Source organism: Laccaria bicolor, genomic scaffold, assembly GCF_000143565.1.
Source record: "Laccaria bicolor S238N-H82 LACBIscaffold_56 genomic scaffold, whole genome shotgun sequence".
NCBI classification, from domain to species: domain Eukaryota; kingdom Fungi; phylum Basidiomycota; class Agaricomycetes; order Agaricales; family Hydnangiaceae; genus Laccaria; species Laccaria bicolor.
Window position 1 is genome coordinate 167690 of NW_001889927.1, and position 16387 is coordinate 184076.

General features: G+C 47.0%; 5 protein-coding genes across 5 annotated transcripts; 1 reads left to right on the plus strand and 4 right to left on the minus strand.

The window, feature by feature from the left end:
- Positions 1-4345: 4345 nt before the first annotated feature.
- LACBIDRAFT_312988 (uncharacterized protein) lies at positions 4346-4663 on the minus strand (the record flags this gene model as incomplete). Its single annotated transcript, XM_001888557.1, has 1 exon — positions 4346-4663. One exon carries the CDS (start codon positions 4661-4663, stop codon positions 4346-4348), a length of 318 nt encoding a protein of 105 aa, XP_001888592.1.
- A 322-nt stretch (positions 4664-4985) lies between these two features.
- Positions 4986-5420, plus strand: LACBIDRAFT_312989 (uncharacterized protein; the record flags this gene model as incomplete). The annotated part of the gene is made up of 1 exon (XM_001888518.1): positions 4986-5420. One exon carries the CDS (start codon positions 4986-4988, stop codon positions 5418-5420), a length of 435 nt encoding a protein of 144 aa, XP_001888553.1.
- Positions 5421-6363: 943 nt separating this feature from the next.
- LACBIDRAFT_333855 (uncharacterized protein) lies at positions 6364-7350 on the minus strand (the record flags this gene model as incomplete). Its single annotated transcript, XM_001888558.1, has 7 exons — positions 6364-6369; positions 6567-6586; positions 6649-6709; positions 6751-6804; positions 6843-6903; positions 6962-7008; positions 7216-7350. 7 exons carry the CDS (start codon positions 7348-7350, stop codon positions 6364-6366), a joined length of 384 nt encoding a protein of 127 aa, XP_001888593.1.
- Positions 7351-9511: 2161 nt separating this feature from the next.
- Positions 9512-10607, minus strand: LACBIDRAFT_333856 (uncharacterized protein; the record flags this gene model as incomplete). The annotated part of the gene is made up of 5 exons (XM_001888559.1): positions 9512-9582; positions 9625-9895; positions 9959-10079; positions 10117-10138; positions 10520-10607. 5 exons carry the CDS (start codon positions 10605-10607, stop codon positions 9512-9514), a joined length of 573 nt encoding a protein of 190 aa, XP_001888594.1.
- Positions 10608-14435: 3828 nt separating this feature from the next.
- Positions 14436-16094, minus strand: LACBIDRAFT_333858 (uncharacterized protein; the record flags this gene model as incomplete). The annotated part of the gene is made up of 4 exons (XM_001888560.1): positions 14436-14974; positions 15144-15363; positions 15426-15843; positions 16078-16094. 4 exons carry the CDS (start codon positions 16092-16094, stop codon positions 14436-14438), a joined length of 1194 nt encoding a protein of 397 aa, XP_001888595.1.
- Between the last annotated feature and the right edge of the window lie 293 nt (positions 16095-16387).

The window sequence follows — 16387 nt, forward strand, 5'->3', positions numbered from 1 at the left end:
TGGCAACGGAGCTTCAACCAACAAAAAAAAAACGTATCCCTTGGGCAACATTTGGCGCCCGGAAATTGCATTACTGCTCTTCTTCTCTTCGTCATCCTCATCCGATAACTGAGAGGGTGTAAACATAGGCTGGACACACATTTTTCGACTCACGTCTCGAGAAACCATATGATCTCCTCTCCTGGGATTCTGCTGGCCTCGACGGAGAGTAGATGACTGAATTTTGTCTTAGCCTTTCGCAGAACAAGTGTTGTTCTTTAGTAAACTACTCACTGACTCGTGTCGATTGTCCCTATGCCGTTGCACACCTTGATTTAAGTACCGGTTCGTGAATAAGAAACGTACACTAACTGGGAAAAAAGAATGTCTGGTCATTTTTTGGACAAAGTTGGTGCTGTAACACAAGAACCAAACATTTTCAGAACTAAGCTCTGGTGTATGAGACATAGCTAAGGAGGTGTAGATTGTACATACCAAGTCTGGGGATGAATGAATGAAAACTCAGGATAAGGCAGAGCATTCACTGTGACAACTTCCAAAAATGGGATTTGACAAAATGGGAAATTCTGAATGACTGCAACCTACTGAAAGCAATTCACAACTTGAGGAAGAGATATTTTGAAAACTGGATCTCCCTGCTATTGTTATGAGCTTCATAAAGTCTTTGGGCTAGAAAATTTATATCCTCCCCTAAAAGGTAAATTTGAACTTGTTCTCCACTTTATGTATTTTTCACTCAATATATTTGTTGGAATGAGGAAAAATGACTCCCTATTAATGTTTGTAGTGTGTATAATACAAAAGGTAGGTAGAAATGTTAAAATGACCATTGCATGATGTCTGTAGAAGTTAATTTCCAGAGTTTTTCTGAAAGTAAACAAGTATCTACAACATCGGTCCTTCTTTTCTGCAAGAAGAAAAAATGCTACCACCCTTTTGAGTTAATCCATGGAGACTCAGGATGTCCTTTAAACAACACCTGAAGTATAATATGACAGCAAATAAATTTACACTGGGTATAACTTGAATAGTCCCCAAGAAAAGTACATTTTGCATAGAGCAATCATCCTGGACCAATCCTTGACATTTTTCTTGGTGAATTGGGGCTGAAAATATTTCACAAGGCACTTCTCATACCTAGGAACACTATCCCAAGGAAATAAACAGAGGTCCTATTCATACAAGGATCTGAGACCCCCAGACCTTTCTAGGCCTGATTTGGAAATCTCTCTGTCATGCTTCAGTGAGCTTTGTGGGCCATTTGAGAAGCATCTGTGCCCAAAACTCAAGAGATAGGTAGAAGCACTTGGCATGGACATTTCAAACACCCATATTAACTGTAACCCCTTGGAAGCAGGGTTTCTGGGAACCATATTGACTATATGTCTCTTAATTTTCACAGTTTCTTGAAGTTTTATTAGCCATTAAATGCTTTATTCCTGGCAATGTGGTCAAATCAGATCATGGAACAGTAATAGTTATGTATATGTACAATACTATGACAATAGATACCTTCTCCTATCAATCCTGGGCAATATTTGCAACTGCAAATGTCCAAGAAGGGGAATCAATTCAAATTCACTTTTTTGGGGAGACTATAGAATTTTATATCTCAGAGACTTTATGGGGCTTATGACAATAGCAGGGAGATTGAGTGTTTAAAATATTTCTGCTTCAAATTGTGAATTGCTTCCAGTAGGTTGCAGTCATTCAGAATTTCCCATTTTGTCAAATCCCATTTTTGGAAGTTGTCACAGTGAATGCTCTGCCTTATCCTGAGTTTTCATTCATTCATCCCCAGACTTGGTATGTACAATCTACACCTCCTTAGCTATGTCTCATACACCAGAGCTTAGTTCTGAAAATGTTTGGTTCTTGTGTTATAGCACCAACTTTGTCCAAAAAATGACCAGACATTCTTTTTTCCCAGTTAGTGTAGTTCCGAAGATAAAGTCTTACATATGTTGATAGTCGGACCTCTCCTGGGATTCCGCTGGCCTCGATGGAGAGTAGACAACTGAATGAATTTGTCTAAGCCTTGTGCAGAACATGTGTTGTTCTTTAGATAAACTACTCACCGACTCGTGTCGATTGTCCCTATGCCGTCGCACAACTTGATCTAGGAACCAGTTCTTGAATTAAAAAGTAGTCCCGAAGATAAAGTCTTACAAATGTTGATAGTGATGCGATTATAGTCGCCTCCAACACTATTGAAGTCTCCACCAGAGATGACGGGCATTGAAGCCCCTAGAAAAATCGACGGCCTGACGTACAAATTGTCCGGGTTAGCGATGATGGCTCCGCACGTTGATGATGAGATACATACCCATCGTTCACATTCGCTTGTCCCGGTAAGTCTCTTTCCATTGGAGGCAAGAAATCCAGTTTGCGCTGCTCGTTGAAGTCAAGTTGTGAGGGTTTAGGGATGAGTTTCGGCGTCGAGTTCCACAGCTTTGCATCGCGACTTCGAAGCTTCACTTCCCACACATGCAGTGCTAAATTAGGATTAGCGCTGGGCAGATTGCGAGTTACGACAAGGACACGACGGTCTGCCCTTGCCTTTGACTTCCTTTCCAAGTTTTTTCAACCTTTCTCGTTCGAACTTCGCTGGGGTCCCCGTCATTCTTGACCAGTATCACAAGGTGACAATGCCGCGTATGAATCCTGCCTCGAGTAACTGTAATATGCTCAGTTACACCGTTGTATGGTGCGCCGTCCGTACTATCAGCCAACTATCAGCTGCGGTTTGATGTAAGGTGTGTCGGGCCAATGTCGGTTGAATGTCGGGCCGACGCTGTCGGCGCCAGACGAAAACGGAATGTTATGTGTGACGTTTGGAAAGTCACACCTGAATCTGATGAGCGAAATGCTCATAAGTACTCAACCAATACTCAACGCGCAACTCTCTGACTTGCGTCCAATAGTTTACATCAATAGCAGCTGATGGAAACCAATAACTATACCCAATGTCGACCCTCCAGCGACTAAACACACGAAACGATGGGCAGGAACTCTGATTGAAACAGAGCTTGAATAGAGCTCACGCAAATTTTTGTGTTCTTGAATCGATATCCGTCCCTCACCCCATTAGCAGCCGTGTAATCCCGTCCCCCTCACACCTGCCTCCTCTACTCTCCCCCTTACGCGATACATGTCAGCGGAAGGCGAAGAACCACCCTCCACCATGATATCCGTCTACGTCGTCCTCCATCTCATCCCCCCAGCGATGGCTCAAAAACTCTCCCCTACTAACCGAACTTCGGCCCTATCTCGCGTCTCGCGTCTTCTGCACCGCGGCATCCTCTTGTATTTCCCACCATGTCCAAGCATACCTGGGGCCTGTGTTTCTCTGACAGATGGCCAGTTCCCTTTCTTAGCCGTCTTTTCACGGGATTGGAACATCGACTAACCTCGAGATGACGCGGATGGGAATGGAGAGTCACTAGCCGATGGTATTACCCCCTCTCAAATCTTTTCAAGCTGGGGTGGGTTCGCAATGTGAACGGACTGGAGAAGCTCTGATCCAAGCACTGCGAGACGACATCCAACTTCTCACCCCCCTCAAGCCCGAGCTCGATGCTAAAATCGAATTGGAGCTCCGCGACGAGCGCGCAAACTCGTGAGGAACGTGAAGGAAGACGGCATCGACGAGGATTGAGGTTCTTTTTTGTGGGGGGGGAGAGATGGTTTTGATGGCCTCGCGGGCATCTACGTCCCCGCGGATGGATGTCGATGCCTCAAATTATAGATCTCTCCTGTCAAGTCTCTCGCACCACAATTCACCTCTCCTTCTCTGCCTCATCCGCGATGCCCTACGAGCGCAGTTTGACAGTAGTTCTTGGGTCTTGATCACCATTAAAGACGCTAGGATGCACGCTCACAAGACCTTCGACTCTATCTCTACGCATCGGTTGGCATTTATTGAGGAGACTTCTCGAGTATGCCCTTCATTGCTCCCTTCATTGCGGTAGCTAACGAGTCTACAAACAGCTGGGTCTCGTAGAACAAGTGATGTACACATCGACCTCATCAAAGTCCCAGCTATTCTCCGCTACCGCAACCTCAAGCTCAAATTTGAACTCGCAAACGAACCCACACCACTTAATTCCCCCTAGCCAATGACAAATGACAACAACCCAGCTTTTGCAACGCCGTCACATAAAACGTCCGCTGCAGTGGCGCCGTTCCTTCTATCTCCCATAAGCTAGCCCCTCACGCCATGCACTACCCTCCACCGGACTAGACCACGGAAACGCCACTTCAAGGTCTCGCCCTTCCCTCGACAATCTGCACCACGCCCCCGCCCCAAACCATGGCCCCATCCCCTGAAAACACTCCGGATACCTCACCTCCGGATCCTGCGTAAAATACGTATCATTCCACACCCCAACGCCCGCGTCATCCACTGATAGTCATGCGTGAACCCGGGAGGGTAGACTATCTCAATCACGGTGGAGATGCGGGTGGGCGGCATGAAGACGAGGTGGGTTAGGCCGTTGCTGTGTACGCCTAGGAGGTTCTGTTTAGGAATGGTTACTAGTCGTGCTGAGGAAAGGGGGAAAAAGGGCATACGGTCGTCTGAGAACAGACTTGCTCGTCCTTGGTCGTTCTCCTTCGGGAACTTGGAGTTACCACTCTGGCCGCTGGGAAGACTTGGTCGCATCTGTCAATTGAGCCCACTCAACGAGTCCCCCACCCATTTCCACCTCCGTCCTTGACCATCTCAACTTCCACCCTCTTCTTCTCTCCTCTCCGCATTCTTTCGCGCAACCAACGCCTTCAGCTCCTTAACGAGCACTTCACGATCTTCTTCCTGTTATGCCCACTCTGATCGACATTGGTAAGTGTTCCTTGGTTTATGCGGGCAGCCCTTCGGACTGACATTGATATACAGAACAAGTACACTATTTGAATTCTAGACATACGTTCCTTTTCGACGAAGAATCCAAGAGGGTGTAACTCGTTCTTTGTAAACAGACCAGACGATGTCTTTTTCAACTGTCACCTCCCCTCCTCGTATCCTTCCACCACCACTTACCCGCTTATACCTTCTTTTAACGGCCCTACGTCTCGGCTCTGTGGTCCGCCGACGACCCCGGTCCCGCCGTCATCACAGACCCAGAGTTAAAGTCAGACCCAGAATCAAAGTCAAAGTCTACGTAACGATCTTTCAACGCCCAACATGCACCACGTGCTCCCCTGACTCGCCAACATCCCGCGTGATGATGAAGAGATTGTTGGCTAAGCCTGCTCCATATAGCGGAAGTGAGAGTAACGGAAGGAGTGTGGGTGTGGTGAAAAGGGCTGCTACCATTGCTGGTAATGGTAAAATGGGAAGGGCAAGGGGAGTGCAAGGAGGCGTGAGGGCAGGGCTGAAAGAAGGGTTAATGAGGAGACACGGCGTGCAGCCGCTATGGTAATCCCCAAGAAATCGACAAATCTTCCGTCGATGAAAGAAGGACCCCTGGAAAACCGGAGGATGAACAGCGTAAACTCCTCCGTCGAAACCATTTTCACCCAGCAGCTTTGACACTTTCTTCTATGCAATCACCTGCGCCCTCTCTCAAACCACCGTTCCTTACACCTGCTAGTGCACTCATGCAAGCGTATTGTGCATAGGAACAGAGCGAATGTGGCCATGATGCCGATCCTTCATCCCATTCCGTCTACTCCCCATCCTTTCTCCTCTTCAGACCCTAAACCCTCCACGACAACGATCCCGCTACGCCACACTACACCGTATTTGGCTCCTCCTCAGACCGCGTCAGACCAGTTGACAGCTTTGAGGCTCGCGCTGCTGGGTTTGGGTGGATTATTTCGGTTTGGAGGGCATTAAGCGCACTGCAACTGTTATATGTATTCTACTTCTTCAGCGGGTGGGGGTTGACGACGCTTAGAAGGAAGGTTTGCGGGCGCTGGAGGAAGGCAGTACGCAGGGGACGAAGAGGGGGAGGATAAGCCATGCCCGAGTTTACAAAATCCTGGTGGGAGGAAGAGTGATGCAATCTGCTACTAGAGGGGTCCAGGGAGTGCAAAAAGAAGGGAACACGGCTGAGCGCCAGCTTCTTCTTGTTGTTGTCCCATTTCCTTTGTGCTCGCGCTTATAGAGTTTGCTCGCTATGTTCACTGAAAAATCTGTCATTTGAACCTGGCAGTAGATAGACGAAAAGATGCGATCAACGGTAAAATCCAAGTAAAATCAGACCCAAATTCTCATCTATCTGATAGGCACTATTTGGTATGGGCACTCGCACTCAGTACTCAGTAGTGTTGTGACCGTAAGGAGCGCTCGCCATGAGTGATTTATTTAAATTATGACCTCAAAATATTGTCATGCTTGATGTTCTATTTAGAGACGTGAGATCAGATCTGCAGATACGATCAAAATTCGTGATTCCTTCCCCTCGGCTAGAATACCAGACCTTCAACCGATAAAAAAAAAAGTGTTTCTTCATTTGGCGCTCATAAATTGCTGTACTGCTCTGCCCTATACACTCTTCGTCTTCCTCATCCGATGACTGAGCGGGCGTAAAAATAGTGGCAGGGATACATGTTTTTCGACTCACATCTCGAGAAACCATATGATCTGGCCGAGGAAGTTAGTTGACAATGTTGTGATGAAGTATGCATTCGTACTCGGTGTCGTACCTCTCCTAGGATTCCGCTGGCCTCGATGGAGAGGAGATGACTGAATGAATTTTGTCTTAGCCTTCAGCAGGACAAGTGTTGTTCTTTAGATAAACTACTCACCGACTCGTATCGATTGTCCCTATGCCGTTGCATACCTTGACCTAAGTACCAATTCTTGAATAAGAAACGCATTTCCGAAGATAAAGTCTTACAGATGTTGATAGTCGGACCTCTCCTGGTGGGATTCCGCTGGCCTTGATGGGGAATAGATAACTGAATGAATTTGTCTAAGCCTTTAGGACAAGTGTTGCTCTTTAGATAAACAACTCACCGACTCGTGTCGATTGTCCCTATGCCGGCGCCGTGGTACACCTTGATCTAAGTACCAGTTCTCGAATAAGAAAGTGATTCCGAAGATGAAGTCTTACAAATCTTGATAGTGATGTGATTATAGTCGCGTCCAAAGTTATTCAGCTCTCCACCAGAAATAACAGGCATTGAAGACCCTTGAAGAATCGACGGCCTGACATTCGAATTGTCCGGGTTAGCGATGATGGCTCCGCACCTTGATGATGACATACGTACCCATCGTTCACGGTTGCTTGTCCCGGTAAGTCTCTTTCCATTTGAGCCAAGAAGTCCCCAGTTTGCCTGCTCGTTGAGGTTCCAGTTGTGAGGGTTTAGGGTAGAGTTTAGGCGCCAGGTTCCACAGCTTTGCATAGCGACCCCACCTCCCACACATGCACTGCTAAATGATGTTTAGCGCTGGGCGAATTGCGAGTTCCGACAAGGACACGGTCTGCCCTTGCCTTCGACTTCCTTCAACCTTTCTTGTCCGCTGGGGTCCCCGTCAATCTTGACCAGTGTCGCAAGGCAACAATGCCGCGTATAAATCCTGCCTCAAGCTGGTAAATTACACCGTAGTATGGTGCGCCGTCCGTTCAGCCAGGCTTTGATCTAAGGTGCGTCGGCGCTTGCCAGTCGGCGCCAGACGAAAATGGAATGTTATGCGTGACACTAGTCACGCTTTCGTCTGTGACACGATTGCTGAGCTTGCCCTGTGCTGCGTGCATGTTACTTTGGTTTTACCAAGTGACTTGCCAGCTGTGGCTTCGTGGCCTCTCTTAGACTATTTCTTACTGTGACTGCGTACAGCGGCATACTTTCTTGAGATCCGCGCCAATTTGAATCATATTCAAGCACTCGTCGCCTAAACCAACACCAACGCCACCCCATACAGATCTTTCTTCCAAACCCACACAAAACACCCGACAATGGGGGAGAGAAATTTCAGCACCCTCTGGAGCCGAGAAACACCTAGCTGGATTGTGCGAGGCGCCTGTCCAGAAACCCTGGATTCTGGAGGGCATTCGACTTGTGATTGACCGAAGAGAAGATGGGGGGGGATTGCGTCTTGGCTTTGTTTGGGTGAGTGCTTGGGTTTGGTGCATATCGGTGACGAGTACTGATTCTGGTTCAAGTTGTTCATCAGTTGGCTATACATACCACTGCCAGATCTCGGGCAAGGAGAGCTGGCCTAGCTGCATAATCACGATGCCAAAGACTACGCCACCGCCGTAAAAACGACACGTACGTCCCCTCTGCATCTCAGTCCCTCCTCCATCCCTGACCCACGCCCCTAGAAGCCATGACCCACCCTGCGCCGTGAATTGTCGAAACATGGCAGGGCTCGATCACTACTAGGACAAATTTTCGACGACTTAGCAACAAACGGTGTTCGGACGGCAACTCAAACATGTCGTTACGCTGGGGAACCCACTGGAGATACGTACCCATCAGGCGGAGAACGATGCGAAGCTGACTTCGAGGGGGGGAGATGCCGAAAGAGTCAAAGGTTCGTTTCATTTCCTTTGTTGTCCTTTCCTAGTTCTAACAAACCCACACTACTAGCATAGATTCATGTATACTCATCCTCCGATACGCCAGCATCTACATCGGTGTCCAAGGTACTCCTACCCTCTTCCCTTTCCCTTCTAACCTCATCCGCCCCTCTCTTCACAGATGTGGGTCCACCAAGCCTCTTCTATTAGCTTCCCTTTGAGGTCCGGATCCTCCTAATCGATTTTCCTTCACGTCTATCAAACGTATACGAATCCGTCACGGCCAGCTTCAAAAGAAAGATGTCGCTTATATCCCACACGGCAATGAAACATGGACGACCGAGTTCATGAGAGAGGGGAGGGGAAAGAGAATGCGTGGGAGGTGTATGCAGTCTGAGGTGTTTTGCACGCATATAGGTATTTGAGATGGGATGACGATGCCATTGGAAGGGTTGGCTTCACCTTTGCCTCGGACTCGACGACGACATCTTTACTCTTCTCTCCGCGCCCGCCCAGCTTGCCCATCGTCCACCTACTACTTACTCCCAGTCCGGAGCTGTCATTGGTTACATATCGAGAAGGTGGTGGTACCCATTTGAATATTTGAAATCAGGATAGCTTTGGGATTCGCACGCGAGTACAGCATCAGTATTTCTACACTCCGCTTGTCACGACTTGTTTGGACTTTTTTCAGCTCGTACGAGCCCAAACGAGTCCAAACGAGCCACAAGTCACAAGTTGACAAGTAGATCCAAAAATCTGACAAGTTGAGTTGCGAGATTGCTCTAACAAGCTGACAAGTTCAGAAAAGTTGTAATCTTATTTTTGGTATTTAATAGCAGAAAAGTGGTCACACAGTATTATGAGGGTATATATTATGAGAGTACAATAATACAGTATTGAATTATCCTTTGCTATCCACACCAGCGACACTGGGAGGGACGCAGCCCTCCCCCCACTGGGTCCCTTCCACAAACTCTGTATATCCCCTTCTCGAACCCCCCTCCTGCTCTTGCAAGTGCATACTAGTACATATGCCGTCAAAACGGCATGCACAGTGGGGTGACGTGGCAATGGTCGGTGTGTGGTGTGTGTGGGCAACGGCGACTGGCTAGGGACTTGTCAGTTGAAAGGGTTATCGGGGGTTGCTGACCTTTGGTGGCACTCGTTCCTCCATCATTGATTCTCGTCGTCGTCGTTGCTGCTGCAGACTTCGTGGCGCGTCTGGAAGGTACCGTTGACGTGTGGCTGGTGCTTGGCTGGTTGCTGTGGCTGGTGGCGGCATTGGGTGGGTGGCAGGTGGCGTTGACATACCCTAAGAGATTCATACAACCTGTTGGCGGAATTTTGCTGATAGCGTTCCCGTTGACAGCAATGGAGAAAGTGTGTAGCAGCATGCAGATGCAACAAACGTAATAGAGGACCTATCAATAACAATATTGTGTCATTCAAAAAACGGAGCGAGAGAGATGGAGAAAAGAACTCACCATGGGCCATCGCCAGGCACACTTTCCTCGAATAATTGAGATGTCGAGGATAATGTGCTGATGACACCATTCCACAGGTGACAAGGGAGAATGCTGCAAGAATCTCTTGTTGACATAACATCTAAATCAACAATAAAAGGAAGGAGGATGAAACGTACTGGCTGGTGCTCGTGGTTGTGGCTGGTGACATGGCATCACAACGTCGTTTTCTCAGGGTGGTATGGTTGGTGTGCGCCGTGGTGGTTGTGGGAGGTCAAACGATGTTTCTGGGAGGTGGTCGTTGTTGGTGGTGGTGGTGACACATCGGAGGTGAGGTGGGTTGTCGCTGTGAACGATGGTGTGGTCTTGAAGATGAGAGGGAACCAAGAGGGAACGGACGTAGTTACCAAGTGTTACATAAGCAAGTCAAACCACATTTTTTCGCTGTCTTCACATTGTCAGGCACCTCGTCAGCTTGTGAGCTGGTTTCAACTTGTAACTTGGCGACAAGCTGTCAGTGACAAAAAGTCCCGACAAGCTGACAAGTAAAATGTAGATTTGCTGATGAGGGTGGAGGCAAACCAGAGCTATTAGTGGAAAGCGAGTGCCATGGGAGGTGACTGAGGCAGTACTTAGGTAAATAGGCAAGAAAATCTTGCACTGCCGACATGTTGAAGGGCATAAATCGGGACGCGCAATCTATCTTTTTGGCATCAGTACAGCATCATGAGTTTCTGAGTATTATAAGGTCGCAACGGACGTTCAAGTCGCGTCAACAAGTAGTGATTATAGATAATAGTTCGCTGACCATGGGTGGTGGTGATGAACATATATTGTTCATACACGTGATTCTAGGCTATTCCTATGCTCATTGCAAATGACTTTGTTTTATGTATCACTATCTATGATTGTTATACTGGCCTGGAGACGAAAAATGACAGGAAATGGAGTGGGAACGAGTACTTAATCGAGTTTAAACAGAGTGTTTACTCAAGTCCAATGAGAGCCGACCAAGGCTAGTTGCACGCGCACAAAACAGTTGTGTGTCCGCTGACACACAACTCCGAGCCGCTGCTCATATTTTCTCCAACTCACGTGGTCCACGCCTGGATGAGCGTTAGGAGACTCTAACATATTTTTAGATCTACCTTTCTGCTAGGCTCTCGTCTTGACATCTCACTCCTCAACCAGGTAAGATCTTCATCTTTCTATCTAGGCTATTGTCTTGATATCTTACTTCATTGTCCAGTTTAGCATACACATTTTTCGTCACCAATAATACTACGTATTCATCGTCCCTCAATCTATCTCATGAGTGAAGGACATGCAAACCTCTTTGCGAGTGCAATCCCAGAAAATGGATCATCCAGCACTATGGGATCAAATCCAATTGGAACAAGTGATGAAGATCAAGCCAACCCTACTGGACAGGATGGACCTGGAACTAGAGACCGAGCCAACTCTGTTGCGCAGGATGAGAATCTCAACGATGACACAGGAGAAATCCAAATCCCACTTCGCAATAACGAGAGCAATGACGACCTCGATGAATTCACTCGAGGAGAGAAGCCTCAACTTGAGGAAGAGTCAATCAAATATATGGACGACACTAGTCTCTCCTAGACAGCTTCGATATGATGTGAAGTCGTACCTTAGTTCACGATCATATGAAGTCTGTTGTTTGTCGCGCCCCAAAAACCATGTCAGGAAATCTTTATGTAATCTTCGGACTCTGAAATCACGGTCCGACCTCGTCACGTCGATATTGGTCTGCTCCCTTCACGCCCTGACGCGTTTTGAATACATTCTTCCCTTTATGCATCCTGAACATTGACTTTTTGGCTTTTAGAATTACTTCGAACGCGTATTGAACACGAAATTATGGCCAAACCCCGCTGGCAGGACCCTCTAGGGCTGGAAACCATCAACACCATCGTCAAAAAGATTATACCACTGTGGACGAGCGGGCTACATATGGTTCAGCTCAACCTCGTTTCAGCTATCCTTGATGGACAAGATGTTCTCTGCTGCACCGCAACTGGAGATGGGAAGTCGGCAGCCTTTTCCATTCCATGTCTCGTGCTTTCAGAGTACAACCAGCACCCCGAGTCCTATCCCGCCAATCTGCCCACCCGTTCAAGGCCAATTGGCGTCGTGGTCACACCGACAAAAGGACTAGCCAGCAATATTGTTTGTTTCCCTTCTTTGTACACATTCTCTCACTAACAATGTTCTAGGTGAACGAACTTTCAAAACTCAACGTGTCTGCTTTCTCATATTGCCATGAAACTCTCAGCAATGCGCGAAAGAGTGGAGTTCGTTTGGCACGAGAGATCATGGAATGCGTTAGGTGGCAGGTCATATGTGTGGATCCGGAGCATCTGCGCGACAAGGAATGGAGAGAGATCACCGAGAGCCCGACTTTTCGATCCAATGTCGTGTTCGCTTGCATCGATGAAGTCCACCTGATCAACGAATGGGGACTTTCATTCCGTCCAGCATTTGCAGCCATTGGAGCCTTCTTCCGTGGACGCTTTCTGCCGTCGATAGCTGTTGTTGGCCTCAGTGTGACACTAGAACCCGGGGCCCCAACAACGTCTGTTTGCAAAAGCCTGGGTTTCTTTGAAGGCAACTTCCTCCTCATCCGGCGATCCAACGAGTGCCCAAATACACAGTTCAGTGTTCAGTTTGTCGCTCATGGACTGAACGGCGACAAATTCCCTGATCTACTTCCATACATGAACAGCGGAAGGAAGACCATCATTCACTGTCGAACACTCGATCAGGTCTTCCGCGTATACGCTTACATTTGGCGGCTTCAACCAGAAGGTGCCAATAAACTTGTCCGAGCACGACTTTACCACAGTATATGTCCTCCAGAATACAACGAGGAGACGATGCAGCTTATCGACATTGATCTGAGTTGCCAATTTATCATCGCTACCGTCGCATTTTCAAACGGCCTCAATGCGAAATCTCTTCCGTAATTAGCTGTACTATCTTTTGATTGTGTCAAAAGTGTCTTATTATTTACCTTTTGCAAGCTCTATCTCAGCTACATGTGGTTCAAATGCAGCTCGAAAACAATTAGAAACAGCCTAATGGTGCTGACTCATCGCAATTGAAACCCCGCGAAATGTCTGTTACACACCTTGAGGTTGCAATTTGCTTTTTGAAGGTGCAAATCTTTCTTATTTGTGCTCAATAATTCTTTTTACTTTTTCCAGGTACCGAAAAAGTGTGAAAAAAATGAATTACATCGAAAGGTGGGCAAAACAGCCGTCTAACCCGTTTACGGCCGTTTTTGACCCGTCCGCTTCTGTTCTGACTTTCGAAGTGCAAATTTACGGCTGTTAATCGACTGCTGTCCCCATCAAACGGACGGTGCGCAGCCCTAGTAGAATCGTTCTCGTGTCAACACAAGCACCATGACTCTAAGCCGTTTACAGCTCTTAATTCTCACACACAAAATAACAATGTTTTGAAGAAGAAGAAGAAAGTCTCTTGTGTTCTAGATCAATCAAAAGCTCTTATTATTGCCGAGAAACAATGCTACATCGCTCGCATCAACATCTGTTACGGAAATCCCCCTATAGAAACGTCTTCCTTAGACTGTCTGGCTTCTGGGCGTCGCTTACCCTGCTCGTTGTGTCTAGCACGGCAAGGGGGTGGGTCTCTTGTTTTTCCACCATCACCATTGCCCACCGGTTCGACCCAATTACCAGTCTTGACCGCACAGAAGGCCACCGCTCTCCAAAAATTGTCTTTGCCGAAGAAAGACAAGTTGACGAAGAAGGAACGAGCGATTGCTGAGAAACATCTGCTCAATTTTGGCGAGTCAATTCGGAAGCTAGAGCGATGGTCGAACATCCACAAGTATCGGGCTCGCACTTCCTATTTTCCCTCTCATATTGTATCATCGTTACTTGACAGGTTGCTCATTATCCATTTTCCATCCAATGTTGAACAGGTTCTCTGTGGCGCATGGCATTATTACTCGACTCATGGAAGCGCTCTCTTCGACTCAATCATCGCGATTCAGGTAGTCATACTGGTTGAACGAAATCAAGCATGAGGAATCACGGGAGCTAAGCAACGTGAAAAACGAAAGGTCGCAAGGGTTACTGACTCCCAGGATGAAGATGTTAGTGACCCCATCTTGTCTGACGCTGGGCCCTCCGAACAACCGATTGACAACCCTCTTCAAGAAGAACATGCAAATGTATCCTTGAGTCGAAAACGCCAAGCTCTGGAAGAAATAACTGTCAATGCAAAGCGCCAGCGAGCTCCCAGAGCGGCTCAACCTGGTGTTGCTGAAGTGTCAGAAAGCTATGGTCCTCGCTACCGCACACGCGCAGGTCGTCCCCCAGAAGCGTCAGCTGGAGGTGATGAAGGAAAAGAAAACAGAGGTCAAAGGGTATCAGCACGATTGAGAAAACATTGAGTTCTGTAGTCGTTTAAAACATCATTTGATTGTACAATGGTTTAATTCAATGTTCTACTCAGAGTCGTATGCACCATTTCCTGTGTCATTGATATTGTCACTTCCGTCTGAACAAAATCCATTCCCCAAACCATCATCTTCTTCATCACTTGAGTTATCCTTGCCTTCTTGCTCATACCAAGCTTTGTGTGTCAACTGGTCGCTTGACAAATAAACATCATAGTCTGAGCTGCTAACGAGGTGATTATTGCTTGGATCTTCAGTGTCTTCATTTTCCGTTTCAGTGCTAGAAGAAGGAGTTGACGAGGATGCAGAATCTGACTTAGAACTGTCAGATACACTTTCAACGTCGCTGAGAGAATCGTCATTGCTAGGCTGCGAATGATCTTGCACTTCCAAATTGGAACTAGGTACAGCAGTCTCTTGGGCCTGTTTAGATGATTGAATATCAGCAATGATGTCTGCGTAGGCCGTTGTCTTGTTGATAAAGTCGTTAAGTTTTTTTTGCTGCAGTCGGTCATAACCTTGATTGAACTGGTTGACGGCCACATGTCCTAGGGTTCGTCCAGCACAGAAGAGGTGCAAGTTCTCGTCTGCACATAAAGTAAGTAGCAATCGAAGTTCATCCCTCAAATGAGGGGGTGTGTGTCTTGCCACGGCGTTCGAGTTGAAAAGCTTTCTCAACCTCTTCCTTTATTCGCAAGAAATGGTCGACATTTGGTGAGAGAGTTTGACGATAGAAATTATCATCGAAGTCGCCACCTCTTTTCTTGACCATATCCTCAAGCCAACGATTGTAATGCTCTTGCAGCAAATCTCCTTCAATCCACTTTCCAAGCTCGCCAGTAACATTCACAAGCCAGTTATTGAGGATCACGTCACGAAGGTCTCTAGATGCCTCATACCGCAGGAGACAGTAGACTTCCAGTAGGTACGTCATATAGTTGTGGTGAGACGATCCTGCAAATGTGAATATCCAGATCTATAAACAAATTTCCAGCTGAATGAGCTGATTTTTAAAGAAGATCATGATTGGTTTGTCACCTTCAAAATCTCGAAAACACGTCCTATATCACCCTCTGAAACAGCATAGGCAATTTCGATCCACCAGCCAAAATCTTGAAGAAAGAGAACGCTGTTTGCAAGGACATGGTCGCCGTCAAAGTCGTCGGCCTCTTTATGAACCTTGGGTACATCCTCATTTGGGAGAAGAGGGACCGGTGCTGAATTTGTAGAGCCAGTAGATTGATTTGTCCATGCTGGCCCGAATAAAATTTTCATAGGCTCAGGCGCGTTGCTTGATTTGGCCTTAGATAGAGCTTGATCATAAGCATCCTGAGACGCGTATCGATCGATGAGAGAACCAGCTTGTTGTATCAATGTATCAAGAGATGGAAGCTCATTTCTACTTGTCAAAGACTTGAAGTGCGACAGGAGATCTGGCTTGGCACCATAATTTACCCTAATAGCGTTGCAAAAAGTTAATACCGAGAACGAAAATATTCGTGCAAAGTCACCTCCAACAATCGAGAACTTGTGCCTTCCAAATTAATGTCATACTTCTTACTGTGGGGTAATAGTCACAGCTACTCAGGTTGGTTGGACGTTTACATCCAGCTGCGTTCGAGCTCCGGGACAGCGATGAGGGGTCTTTCGACGTTGGTGGTCCATAGTGATTTGTGGCGATTGAGTTAACCTTTGTGGCTTTTGCATAGTGTTTAAAAGTCCGGTCTGGTCCGGTTTTTTGATGCCTCTGGGCTTTAACCGTAACCGTAACCGGTCCGCATTTTTCCCAAAAGTCAAAAGACCGAACCGGACCCCAAAAAACCGCGGTCTGCGGTCTTTTTGCGGTCTATAGACCGGTCTTGGTCTTCTTCGGTTTTAACCGGTTTAAGACCGGTTTTCTGGCCAATATTTTAAAATTATGAATCAGTAAATTTGTTAACGTGTTTCGTAGCTTTAAAAAGAGCCCAAGAACGTTAAATTCCGTTGGGAATTGGTGTTTC